General features: G+C 38.8%; 1 protein-coding gene across 15 annotated transcripts in view; it reads right to left on the minus strand.

The window, feature by feature from the left end:
* LOC105489089 (FRAS1 related extracellular matrix 1) overlaps window positions 1-14,529 on the minus strand; it is a 177,078-nt gene that overhangs the window by 24,945 nt on the left and 137,604 nt on the right. For all 15 annotated transcript variants that reach the window (XM_011753759.2, XM_011753757.2, XM_011753758.2 and 12 more), the window contains 3 exons: window positions 13,366-13,567; window positions 12,481-12,625; window positions 2,526-2,655 (listed from right to left, as the gene is read on the minus strand). In XM_011753759.2, the coding sequence (XP_011752061.2) occupies window positions 2,526-2,655; window positions 12,481-12,625; window positions 13,366-13,567 (477 nt within the window). The remainder of the gene's footprint in view (window positions 1-2,525; window positions 2,656-12,480; window positions 12,626-13,365; window positions 13,568-14,529) is intronic.

The raw sequence follows: 14,529 nt of genomic DNA on the forward strand, positions 1-14,529 counted from the left end.
CACCCAAAGGGTGCCCAAACAATGTTAAGAAGTGTCCTTGGGCCAGCACAGTAGCTCACGCCTGTAATCTCAGCACTCTGGGAGGCTGAAGGGGGTGGATCACCTGAGGTCAGGAGTTCAAGACCAGCCTGGCCAACATGGTAAAACCCCATCTCTACCAAAAACAAAAAAATTGGCCAGGCGTGGTGGTGGCTGCCTGTAATCCCAGCTACTGAGGAGGCTGAGGCAGGAGAATAGCTTGCACTTGGGATGTGGGGGTTGCAGTGAGCTGAGATGGTGCCATTGCACTCCAGCCCAGGTGACAGAGTGAGATTCCATCTCAAAAAAAAAAAGCGTCTTTGTCTTTGGCTGATTGGAAAAATAAGTCATCAAATGAGAACCCTGTGCAAACATAACGGCAGCTGTTATTTATGCATATTTTTTAGATGTTTAAGATGGTCAGGTACGTGGGATATTTCTGTACCTTCTTACAAAAGAATGAAGTGCATAATGAAAAGCTGAAAAATTCCTACTTCTATGGCCTCAGACGATATGTCCATTTCAAATCAAAGGCCCCCTCACATATTAATTGGTTAGCAGTAGAAACATTTTGCTGGAAAAGGGTATTACTTCCTAAGCTTCCATTTGCTCTTTGTTGACAATGCCAAGGCTCCTCTGGAATCACCTTTCATTGTGAAAAGGCAGCCTATTGTACACCTGTATCCGCCATATGCTGGAAGTTGCATTTCCCTGCATGGCTCTTGCACGTGCAATTACCTAGTATTTACTACCACTGGGTTTACAGAATCCTATGTGGGAAAAGAAATGGTCTGAGGTAAGGTGGTTGGAGAAATCAGTCAGGTGAAGGTGCACAATTCAAACCAGGGCAATCCACACAGGGTGAAAGTACCACCTTGTTCCCTGTTCCCAGTCAAGCAGCCAAGCTTTAGTGTAAGACTGGAGGTTGTGCTCAGGGTAGAGTTGTCCTGAAAGACTCTGGGACTGTGCTTGATGAAGGCCTGCACACTCAGCTGGCAGGTTCGTTGTGCACTTTCAGCATAAATAAGCATAAGGTTCCATGTAACACCATGCCTGTTCTTTCTACCTGGCAAGGTGAACGGTGGCGTGGCCCAAAACTCCAGCCTAGAGCATATGGTGCTTTCTACGGAGGACTGGAGGATTATTAGAAAACCATCCAGGCAGATTCTTCCTTATTCTATAAGCAATCTTCTGGAAAACTATAGGGCATGCCAAGCTTTCTCCTGTCTTAATAACAAAAAAGTAACCAATAGATCTAGGAAGAACCTGTGTCCACTGGAAAGATAAATACTGAGCCTGGATATGGTCAAATTTATGTTCGCAGGCTTCTGAGGGTGACTTGAATTCATTATTAAATTGAGACTTGACAGAAATGGCCTTTTCCCCAGAAGCTAATACCGATGTCTTTTTCATCAGATGGGAGGTGGCGGGGGGTGGAGTCTTTACAGCTCATTCTCCATCATTAGTGTGTACAAGTGTTTCATGCTCTCATTCTCTTGAAGCGCTCTTGTTATAATGACTCCTAAAAAAAAATTCTTCAATTCTAGAAGCATAGGTTGTGCTTCATGGGTCACATCAATGAAAAGAAATAGCAAGCTGACTGATCTAGAAGTGGCTACCTGAAAATTCTTTATATTTCAGGGTGCCTGTATTAGTATATGCTCTCCTAATTTTGTATGGCTTGGACAACTCTTAAGATAGATGGGTTTAAGCTGCTTATTTGCCTCATCAACTGAGCCCATGGGAAGTCACTGAGGTGCATACTAAGAGAAAGCCTCTTGGGACTGAAATTTGCTCTGGATACCCCACAGAATGTATTGCATACAATGTCTCTTTCTAAAGCAGAGTTCAGCCCAAGTTCACAAAGTTGAATATAGCTCCCTGTGAAATAAAACCTCAAAGTTTAAAGAGTTTATAAAAACAAATACCAGCTTTCAAAATCAAAAACGGATTTTAAAAATTAATATCTCAGCCAGGCACAGTGGCTCACACCTGTAATCCCAGCACTTTGGGAGGCCAAGGTGGATGGATTGCCTGAAGTCAGGAGTTAGAGACCAGCTTGGCCAACAAGGTGAAACCCCATCTCTACTAAAAATACAAAAATTAGCAGGGTGTGGTGGCAGGTGCCTCCAATCCCAGCTACTCAGGAGCCTGAGGCAGGAAAATCACTTGAACCTGGGAGGTGGAGGTTGCTGTGAGCCAAGATTGCACCATTGCACTCCAACCTGGGCAACAAGAGCGAGACTTTGTCTCAAAATAATAATAATAATAATTCTTGTGCTAGCTTCAGCAACACATACACTAAAAAATCATATCTCAGAATTTATGAAGCTAGATGATGGATGGAGGGACAAGGAGGTTTTGTGGTTAGAATCTTTAGAATAGTAGGATCTCCCTACAATTTGAAATTTCCTTGGTCACTCTGAATTTTTCTAAAAAAATATAATGAAAGACACCAACCAGCAACATAAGTTTTAGCTTGATAATTTACATTTCAGAGTCATTACCTTTATACCCACAAAGGCCGAGTCCATGGAATATCCCCTTCTGATAATTTCCAAGGGCAACACACCCACATTCTCACAGACTTCGTATTCGGTCTGTGACCATTCAATATGAGACCACTTCAGTTCCAAACTGTGCGTGAAAGGAAAAGATAAATCATAAGAATGCATAGTATATGCCTGTAGGGATTCTCCACTGAGCAGACTGAGTGGAAAAAGATGGTTGATCAACCTCCACCAGTGATGGAAATTCCTTACGCTTATTTGATACATTTTGGTTCACAAAGAATTCATACTAACGTTATCTCATTTGATCCTTACAACAACCCTGTAAGGTAGACAGAGTAAGGATTAGAATTCCATTTTACAAATGAAGAATCTAGGGTTAAAAGGCTGCTGAAGTTCCCACAGATATTTACAACTAAAAGGGGACTCAATCTTGAATGTTTTGAAGGGAAAGGAACCAGCAGTTAAGTTCAAGGAGACATTCCTTTTTGGAAAAGACACTGATACGAAGTCTTCTATCTTATCATTTAGATAAGGATAATTGGTACAACAAGAACAATTCCGGACAGAGATCTTCTCTGAACTTGGGTTCAGTTTAATAACAAAATATTCTTGAGGATGTGCTTAGTAATTATGTGTTTCATAAGTGTTATTTGTTTCTCTTTCTGTGCATAGAAAATGACTCTACTGGTATGAGGCTTGGATGCAACTATACAACTAAATAAACCTGATAAATAGAGGATGGTCTTTTTTTCTACAATATATTTAGTGAGTCCAACATTTGGTGGAAATTGTCTTCTTTAATCTTCATCTAGAGAGGAACATTTTTTTCCAAAAACAAACAAACAAACAAACAAGACTCAGAGAGGTTAAGTAACTAACTTAAAGGCAAAAAGTCATGACAAAGCTAAGAGCAGAGATGAAATCCAAGCATAAATCTAATGCCAAATCTTCTATCCATCCTCTACCATTTCTCTCCCCAACTGAAGTTCTTCGTGACTGTTTTGTGAGCTCAAGCAGAGCAATACAGTTTTATCTTTACCCAGAAACATTTTGCTTTATGAGGTCTTGGCTTTTTTTTTTTTTTTTTTTTTTTTTTTTTCGCCATCTGTAACCTTACTATAGAGCAGGATAAAAGACACAAGAAACCTTCGCCATGATTGTTAACTGCACCTCCGTTGTTTTCGTTTTATTCAGTTGCCTTTTATTCTAAATTTACAAAATCCTCAGTGGTTGCCTTACTTGTACTTCCCAAACTTCTAGTCAGATTCAGACTCTTTCCTCTCGACTTTTAAGTTTATTTATTATAATTTCTTTCTTTTTTTGTGGAACTAGAAATTCTGGGTGCTACCATATGGAACATGGGTTCACACATTTAACACACTCTCCAGGCATTCCTGGGGCCATTCATATTAGGGAGGAAGTCTGTCTTCAAATAACCACTGTGTCCACACTGATCATGTGTCAAAATCACGTTCTATGGATTAAGCTCACCAGCCAGATAAACTCAACAGCATAGGTTCATAGCTGAGCATCATGGGCCAGGGGGCAAGGGTAGGGTGAGACCATGGAATTATCACAGGGGCTCATGAATCTATGTAAACATACATGTTTATTCAATCAGATTTAAAATTTATTGCCCCTGAGTTTCTTGCTACTTCATATTAATAAAATTTTAAACATGAAAACAGTATCCTAATATCAAAAAATATTGGAAACTTCATGGGTCTCAGATGCAACTGAATTCAGATCTGGCATGAAACAGATCAAGAAACAGAAATAAATGATTACAGTAATACCTCTTTTTCACAATTTGCTTTCTGAAGGTTTCAGTTACTTGTGGTCAACCGTGGTCTGAAAATATTAAGTGAAAAACCCCAGAAACAAATAATTCATAAGTTTTAAACATCATGCTGTTCTGAGTTCTGTGTGATGAAATCTCACATCATCCCCTGCTATTCCACCTGGGGCAAGAATCATACCTTTGTCCAGCACAGCCACACAGAAGATGCTACCTGCCCATTAGTCACTCCAAAGCTGGCTTGGTTATTAGACTGACTGCCACAGTATCACAGTGCTTGTGTTAAGTCACTTTAATTTTCTGTAATCATGGCCCCAAAGTGCAAGAGTAGTGATGCTGGCATCCCATGATAGTTGTTCTATTTTATTATTGGTTATTGTGATTAATCTCTTACTGTGTCTAGCTTGTACATTAAACTTTATCATAGCAATGTATGTGCAGTATAGGAAAAAGCATAGTGTACACAGGGTTCAATACTATTTGCACTTTCAGACATCCACTGGAGGTCTTAGAGCATATCTCCCACAGATAGGATGGATTAGTGTGTGCTTAAAGAATTACAAGATAACAACAACAAGGATATCATAAATGCCAATAGAAATATGTTGCAAAGAATCCCAAAAGGATCCAGGTAAATGAGAAAGAAAAAAAAAGTCAGCAAGATAGATTAGGGGAAAAGAGAGAAAGATGAAATGGGAAGGAAAGGAGGGCAGTGGGAAAGGATGAAACAAATACATTTGCATGGATTTCAGCTATCAGTAGGGTTCAAATGAGTTTCAATGTCCAATTATTCTGAGAATTCATCCATCGCTAATGCTAACCATGACAAGTAAAAATCTATCAATGCCATTCTGTAGCTCCTGGTGACCTCAAGGCAAAAAGTTAAATGCAATTTGATTTCTGATCTAGATCCAGAAGGGAACCATTCAGAGGGCTGTTCAGCTTCAAGGTACAAAGGGTCTTAGTGTTTGGGAATGTGCATGCATTTCCCTGATGCACCAGTTGAATGCTGCATAATGCTTACAGGTCAAGGTTGTCATTACACAATGCTCTATTTTATTTTCTTAAGACTATTCACTACAAATAATAAAGAACTATTGAAAAGCCATGAAATTTAAGCCAGGCCATATATTTTTGAGAAAAAATGTCTAAATAGCAAAGCACCTGCATATCTACAGAATATATATAATATATGTTTTGAATGTGAATTTTTTTTCTGCTTTTTGCAGTACTGTATTTGAGAAGATCTTTCTATGCTGAGACGGTGAATGCTTAAACTGTATACAAACACGTGGAAGAAAAATAAGAGATGTAGTCAATCATCTGGGAATTTTCCCTGCAAGAAGCTACACAGCTATATGCCTGGCATCATGTAAATGTCCAAATCCAGGAGCCCATGAAAGAGATTTGTAAAGTTCTAGACGTGTAGATGTCATGTAGATAAAGATTGGTTCATATCTTCCCATTTTAACAAAGCTTTCAACTTCCTGTCACCTGTCATTCTACGGTCAGAACTGTATACCATGGACACACTTTATATGTAACCCATATGGCAATCACTTCAAGTCATTTAGCAGGAGGGGAAACTCCTTAAGTCTCTAATTCAGGCTTTCCCAACCATTTTGGACCAGACAATTCTTTGTTGTGGGAGGCCATCCTGTGTGGGAATGATGTTTAACAGCATCCCTGTCCTCCTCGCATTAGATGTAGTAGCACCACTTCCCTCTAGTCACAACAACCAAACATGTTTCTGGACCTTGACAAATGCTCCTTGGGAGAAGCCTTGGGAGAAGAGTCACCCCCACTCAAGAATTTCTTCTATATGTGGTTTTAATGTGTTTGTCACAATAGAAAAAAACTAGTTTACTGGGAGACGGAGGTTGCAGTGAGCCAAGATCACACTACTGCACTCCAGCCTGGGTGGCAGAGCAAGACTCCATCTCAAAAAAAAAAAAAAGAAAAGAAAAGAAAAGAAAGCAAGCAAAAACTGGTACAATGTGAAGCTAAATTCGGATCCCTGAAAACCACTGCTGTAAGTGGAAGACATGGCATGGAGCAGTGGAAATAAAATTGGATTTGAACTTGTGAGGCTTCAGGTCCCTCTGTCATTCACCAGCTCTAAGCAGTCAGGTAAAAGAATGTTGTTTAAACACCCAGTTTAAAATCACAATCTCTTTCCCAAAAACAGCACTTCTAATCCCCCTTCTCCTGACCAAGTTTTTCATTTTTCCAAAGCATGTACCACGTACAACAAGCATACTATCATATTGATTTAGATCCTATATATGCTCCAAGGAAGCACAGGTCTTTGGTTCATTGTGGTAACCCAGGTGTCTTGTAGAGTGTCTAAAACATGGTGAGTGTTCAATGTTTGTTAACTGAATGAATCTTATTTATCCCACTGTTTCCTGAGCTAAGTTGACCATTGATATGGTTTAGCTGTGTCCTCACATCTTGAGTTGTACTCCCATAATTCCCACATGTTGTGGGAAGGATCTGGTGGGAGATAACTGAATCATGGGGGCGGTTTCCCCCATACTGTTCTCATTGTAGTGAATAAGTCTCACGAGATCTGATGATTTTATAAGGGGTTTCCCTTTTTACTTGGCTCTCTCATTCTCTCTTGCCTGCCACCATGTAAGACTTGCCTTTTGCCTTCTGCCATGCTTGTGAGTCCTCCCCAAATACGTGGAACTATGAGTTCATTAAACCTCTTTTTCTTTACAAATTACCCAGTGTCAGATATGTCTTTATTAGAGTGTGAAAACAGACTAATACAACCATCGAAAATATTTTCCTCCCCAACCTTACTAACATCATCTTTCATACACTTGGAAAAAAACGCTAGGCTAGATGATTCTCACATGTTCTCTCTAGCCCTGACTTACTCTGGATTCTTTGACTATTGTTAGGCTTTATTAGCATAGAGAGAAAGATGGCATTGATAAATGAGCATTCTAACATAATTCATAATTTCTTAAAACATATGTATGCTATTTTCTAAGGCATGCATGTAATTCTTAACATTCAGCATTTTCTGGAGATGTATTAATTGCCACAACTGGGAAGAGGGTGATGCTACCCTTCAGCTGACAGAGGCCTGGGGTGCTGGTGAATGTTCCGCAGTGTCCAGGAGAGTCCCCTTTAACACCAAATGATTTGTCCCAAAACGTCTACAGTGCCAACGTTGAGACACCCTGTCCTGGACTAATAAATATGTTCTTTCTGATATTTTATTTTCTAGCTATTTGATTCACTTATGAAGAAACAATAAGCTGAAAGAAATACCTGGATTTAAATCACCAGTTTGGGAATTGGGGCATTAATCCAGGTTAACAAGAGTCTATGAAAAAGATATTTAGACTCTCTATGCCTCAGTTTCCTTGCTTCCTATAATAATGTAATTATTACACATTACAAAGTGCAATAAAGATAAGTCTGTACTTCAAAGGGGTTAAGTGAACCTTCATGAATTCTCATTAAGTATTTTGAGCTTCTCAGCAAAAGGTTTACAGAAGCTAAAATTGTGATTAAATTACTATCCTTATAACTATATCTACATTTATAATCAAGTAGCATGTGACAAGAATTCCTGAAAATGTTAAAAAATATTTTTTCAAGTATCCAATCTAAGACTTATCAATTCAAAGATGACACTATTAAACTCCATAATCGAATGCTATGAACACCTGTGTTTTCATTTTTCTCTTTTTCTCTTGATAATGGGGTTAGCCAAGAGGCCGCATAGTGAGTACCCAAAACAAGTGCTTTGGAATCAAGCACACCTTGTAACCACTGATTAGTGTGTGATTACGGTCAGTTACTCAGTCTCTCTAGGCCTCGGTTTTCATTACCTTAAAATTGAGGAGAATTACACTCATGTCAAATGATTAAAATTAAAATTACTTAATATGTATAAAGCACCTGTACACAGTGGGTGCTTAATAAGTGCTATTTTCCTTCCCTTCATCTGTGCTTTCCTAAGACCTAGTCTGAAGACAAAAACCTTAACTCCTGGCTTGCAGGTAATGTGGAGGTATTAGCTAGCCAACAGTTTCAACCTCTTCCCCTACCAGGTGTTTCATAAAAACTGCTAAATATTGCAAAGTTTGCCTGATGGAAATTCCTTTTATTCTTCCGTCCCTTCTCTTTTAAAGCCAAAAACGGACAAAAGAACAGTTAGAATGTGCGTTGCCAGAGGTGGGGGAAGAACCAGAGTGCAGAACTGGAGAAACAGTCACTGAGTCATCAAGGACTTCTGCATTTAACATGGCTTTTGAAGTTCACTTTTCTCCAGTGGGCACAAGAAAGAGGTCCACGTGGAAGTTGTATTAGGAAAACAACCTTGGTCAGAAGTTGGCCACATTCTGTGGTCCACAGAAGTGCTTTTCATGAATGATGTGGGTCCTGTGTAACTTAGTTTGGGGCTTCTGCAGATCATCTTGGAGATTCAGCTTGGACTAGAAAACAGGCACGAGCTTGTGAGGGGTGCAGCCAAGGGGTGAGGCGATAAGATGAGCACTCACTTAGGTCGGGAGTTCAGGGCTCACCCTCCAGTGACTTCAAGACAATTACTTAAAAGCCTTGAGCTTTATTTCCTTATCCTCAGAGGATTGTGTTTTGCAGATAAAATTAGACAACTCGTGAAAACACCTAGCACAGTGCCTGAAATGTAGGCACTTAGCTAAATCTAAATCATTATGCAAATTTCCATAGATATCAGCATTATAAAATAATTTCTATTTACAATAAAGTGACTTCCAGATGTATTCCATGAAAAACTTGTTCCCTGAGCTATCCTGCCTGTGTGTGGGGTGGCGGGTCGAGAGAGGCGATTCTACAGCCCAGTTGGGTTGAGATTTGCTGCCTAGGCTTCGTTTCTGAGAGATTCCCAATCCACACGCACATCTCGATGACTCTAGGATGTGATGCAGTTAAACAAGCACGCAAGCTAGCTAGCTGGCAATAACTTGATGAATCTCACGAAACAAGCATTTCCAAATGCTTTTTATAGTGCAGCATCTATTCATCCTTCAGGACTGATACTCCATAGGAATCCTGCAATAGCCAAAACTGACCAACAGTCAAGATTCTCAACTTCCCACTGAACATGGGTCCTTCCCGTGCTCTAAAACAGGCCCATTTCTGTTCCAGACGGCACCCTGCAGTCCCTCTAGCTTTATCACAGAGGTTTCACTCCTTCAGATATGACGAATATGAATCTATTAATCTTGTCTAAGCCAAAGAACAACACAAAGTTCTACAGCATTTAGCTCATTGATTAATAGGCATATTGATTGTTTACTTTGTGATTCATCCCAGGATCAATTTCTAATTAGAGGCAGGCTTTCTAATCCACCAAATGTCTCTGGGATACTTCTTCAGTCAATTATTGTACCCACATGAATTAACTACAATAGTAATCACCACCACAAGTTGCATTTGTTAAGGACTTTAAATACACAAGATGCTTTCATATACATTACACATCTCATTTGTTTTTCTAAACAAATTGTAGTATCGCTTCCATTTTACAGAAGAGATAACTAAGGCTTGAACAGTCACTAGATGAAGGGCAGAGCTCAAACCTTGTCCTCTAGCTCCAAGTTCAGTGGTTTATTATCTATAGTATAAATTCTAGTGTGTTAGATATGAAGTGCACGCTAACATAGAGGTCTATAATTTAAATGTTTTAAAAACCCCACTGAACTTTAAGGCCCTATATGAGTCAGTATTCTTTCTTGCTTGGGTGGCCAGTGTCTGAAGAGAAAGAAGACAAGCCTGCTGTTCCATTCCCTTCAGGCCAGATTAGCACAGTCCTTAAAATGGGCAAAAAGTTTTTGTGTGCTGAGAAAAATCACACACTCTAAGGCTGCATTTCCACTTAGAAAAGTCACTTTCTAGCTCTGTCCTCAGTTTTCTCATCTGTAAATTTCAGATGATGATGGTACCTGACTCATAGGTGGTTGTAATGATTAAATGAATAGCAATGAAATAGAGCAAACACCAATTATATTGCAAATGACTGTAATTTATATTGTACTTGTAACTACATTCCGGCTGGCTGTCTTGGGAAGATGAACCACTATTCATAACCTTGCTTCTTACTGGAAAATTGTGCACCTAGTTCCAAAAACATCTGCTTACAAATGGGATTGAGGACAACTATACCGTTCAAAAATGATGATGATAAATGCTGAGTAATTTTACCCCCCCATCCCTTATAAAGAAAATAGCCTAATATATGTCAGAATCAAATAAAACTTCTCTCTGTATTACCCCTTGGTAGGCGTATGCCACAGCATTTTGTTCAGTCATGAACAAATGAACAAATTATATCAAGTTGAACTAGAAACATCTCCAGCACAGATACATGAAAGTTAATATCCAACAAAAAGCAGGAGGCCATTTAAAATGGCCTCAATTAATGTTATAATTAAATTAAGCAAATTTTGCCGTAATTCTCATATGAATTTGAGAGTTGTTTAAAAATATAAATCATCTTCCAAAAGCAACGTCCTTGATAGTGACAAAGATTGAAAGGGGCTGTGGGTGAAGCAATATCAGCCTAGCATCATTACTGGGGGAAGAAAATTCTCTATCAGCTACACTGCACTCACACATGGAGGACCAGAGGTCAGCATTAGGTCAGTAGCAAGTCTGACCAACATTCCTATGTTTTCTTAATTGAATTACTCTTAAAATGTTAAAAAAAAAAAAAAAGGAAAGTCCATGTATTAATGTGTTTGGAGCAGGTTTTTTTGTTTTGTTTTGTTTTGTTTTTTTACATTTTCTTGAGAATTGGAAGATATTTGTCTAACGTTGCAAGTAGTTGATGTATTTTTCTATAAAGATTGTGATCCTGAGGAATTATTTCTCTTAGGCAAAGAGTTTAATGGGTGGAGGTCATCTGTTTTATGTTTTGTAATCTCAAGATTACATTTTAATATCAGGGGCCAGGTCTACTTTGTTCTAACCTATTCCCCAGCTCCTAGTACTGTGCACCCGGCATATAGTAGCCACGCGATAAAAGTCTGTGGAGTTAATAAATCTGGGCCAGGCTCTACATTTTATCAGGGCAACGGAGTGGGACCCTGGGAATGTGGTTTGCTAAGAAAAGCATGCTGGCTTTTTTTTCTGACAATGACTACAGTGACCTCTGCTGGTCAGATTTTAGAACTACAATTCAGGATCCGAAAGAAAATGCAAGAATTCTGAAGACTGCAGAGTTTCTCGGCTTTCTTTTCTCAGTCTATACTCCACCATAAAAGGAGTATAGCAGAGCTGTATCACTTATGATGCTTAGTATGACTAGGATATGGTGACTACTAAAACAAGGACAAGTGAACACCTTTTCTTTGCGGTATCTGGGAAGGGTATCGAAAACAAGCAAAACAAACAATAAAAAGAGCACAGTACCAGAAGACCTGGACTCTGACAGACCTTTCTATGACTATCTGTTAGCTAGTAAGCTATTCAGGGTCTACATTCAAGAAAAGTCTGGAATAGGGACCCAGTCAGTGAAATTGCTGTGGTCTGTTAATCTTATTAATTTTGAAGATGTGTTACTTTTGCTATTTTGAGGGTCATACCCTTCACACACCTTCCAAAGTCTGTTTTCCTCTTTACACTATCTTCATCTTACCTAGGATAAGTTTATCACCTTATAAATGGACTGTCAGGTAATTGTAATTTTCTTCATAAGAAAAAGAGAAGATATTTGGCTAACTCTTCTTGACTACCTCATTTCTCCGACCACAGACATTTTAGAAGGCTATAGTTACTAACACGGTCCTAGAGTGACCTCTTGCTGTGCAATCGCTACATGAACCTGCAAACTCAGTGTTGGATGCTAGTGAATTGTTAAGACAGAAACCTCCCTGTCTATAAAAGTGTATACATTGACATGCATAATATGAATGTCAATTTAGCTTTTTAATGTTTCTGTACTCTGTAAAGCTATTGGCTTTCCTATTATCAAGCAGTAATAAAAAGAAAATTCATTCTCCAAAGTAAATTCCATGAGCTTGTGGAACGGTCTATTAACTTAACATCTTGGGTTCTGTTTTTAAAAGAACATTTCACTTTCCTAATATTCAGATACATTCTGGATGTAACATGCAGGACTACCGAATAAGCAAGAGAATTTACATTTGAGGAGTGGCCGAGTTCCCTGTGGGGTCCATGATTTGAAATTCCATGGTATCTGAATTTACTTCCAAAGATGGGTTTATGATGTAAAGAATAGTCTTACTGTTTAAGTCCTTTTGGCTAAATTTCTCATGGATAAATTCACCTACAAAAAAGAAATAAATGAATATCATGGGTAACCAAACAAAACATTAAATAAGAGCTAATAAAATTGTATGGCTATTTTATTTTAAACACATCTTTAAAAAAACAGCTAAGGTACATTTTACAAAAAGAAATTAGCATTACTGTAACTATCTTAAAACTCAAATGCAACAAGCTTAAATTAGGCATTAAATTGACTGCTTCAGAAATATTTGCCTTAAAAAATATAAAAATAAAGCGAAGGAGAATGGAAAGATACTGTAATAAAAATCCGTAATTTGGTGCCATCCTGTTTAATGATGTATTATGATCATTGTGCTCATAAAGGAGAAATAATATACAATCCAGAGAAACCATTAGGAAAAAAACCAAGAACTTTAAAAAAAATCTGACATCATTTAGAGTCATTTAGAATTCATGACAGAAGAAAAAATTGGTCACAAATAGGAAATTGGTCCTGACACTATGTTCCTTTGAATATACTATAATCAGCTGTTGCGAAAAAAATTATAAATAATCAACAGTTGTATATCAGTATTTGGTTCTTCCAGTCAGGATAAATTTAGGAAGGCTCAGCTCCAAACCCTCTTTAGGACCAATATTGATTTATAAACTGCATCTATCAGTAAGCCCTGGGGAGTGTTTACCAAATGGGCCTGCACTTAATTAAATTACTCTCTAGCCCTGCCAGCCACTGGGTATTTTAAAATGAGCAATTATAAGGATTAAGGAAGCCAGTACCTGTTGTTGTGTTCTCCAGATGTCCATGTTTTGGGCCTTGTAGAATTTTAAAGATGATCTGATCGTCCTCAGTGTCAGGGTCTGATGCCTTCAACACGCGGGAAGTGATGTAAATCCCATAGCAGCCATTTTTCAGGAGCCCCACTTGAGAAGGGGAATGCAAGAGTGTGATACGAGGAGCTGTTTTGTCCAGTTGGTCCACCTGGATCATCCACAACGACATACAATGTTAGCCAAAGGCCCCTCGCCCCCATGCAACGTTGGGCTTTATTGGTTCGACAATGACACACTGTCCCGCGTTTTGGATTCCTTCTACTCCTCATTAGCGGATTCCTGTTAAAGACTGTCCTGTTCACAACAGCCTCAGCAAATACCACAGTGCTTGGAACAGAGGCCAACTTTCCACCGTAATCCTTGATCCCACTTTATCAATTTATTGCCTGACTCCCACTTAGGAATACAAGTTCCGAGAGGGCAGGCGTCAGGTCTTTTACCGCCATGGATTCCCTGCACCTGGCACAGTGCCTGAACCATAACAGAAGCCCAGGGAATGTCTATTAAATTAATACACTAAAATTGACCCAAGAATTCTAGAGCAGACTTCATGTTAACTCCACAGAAGAACCTCCCCCATTTTCCTGGTGTTTAGTGATTTACAGACACAAAATTGTGAGGGTTTACAAATATATAGAAAAAATTTTTGGCATGTCTTTTTTTCAACTGGCAAAAATGTTGAATAAAAATAGAGATACCTCAGTAAGGAAAAAGTTAAAGGTGATTATTTCTAGACATTTGCATATTTGTTTCATTGAGGATGAGAGCCAGGTAGCTGAACAGGTGGACTAGATTTGTGAAGATGGTGGATGAGCAATTACTCGTAAGTGAGAACAGAAGTGTAGGTTCAAACACAACAAAGGACCTTGTTCAGTCTGTATGGAGCTCAGTGCATCTTGCATTTGTAAGATGACTGTTGTAGGTTAAGGACAGAGCAGGTTTGGATGGATTAGAACAGATTCGCCACTGATACTAGAAAATATGTAAAAGAATTTTCATTCCCCTCACTCCTAATCTCTCGGTTCTTAATTTCATTTACACCAAACTGATACTACTGTAAATCTTACTTTGCCCTAGCAAAGTAAAGAATTCATGTCAATGATAAGACCA

The sequence above is a fragment of the Macaca nemestrina genome, chromosome 14 (assembly GCF_043159975.1).
Source record: "Macaca nemestrina isolate mMacNem1 chromosome 14, mMacNem.hap1, whole genome shotgun sequence".
In the NCBI taxonomy this organism is placed as follows: Eukaryota; Metazoa; Chordata; class Mammalia; order Primates; family Cercopithecidae; genus Macaca; species Macaca nemestrina.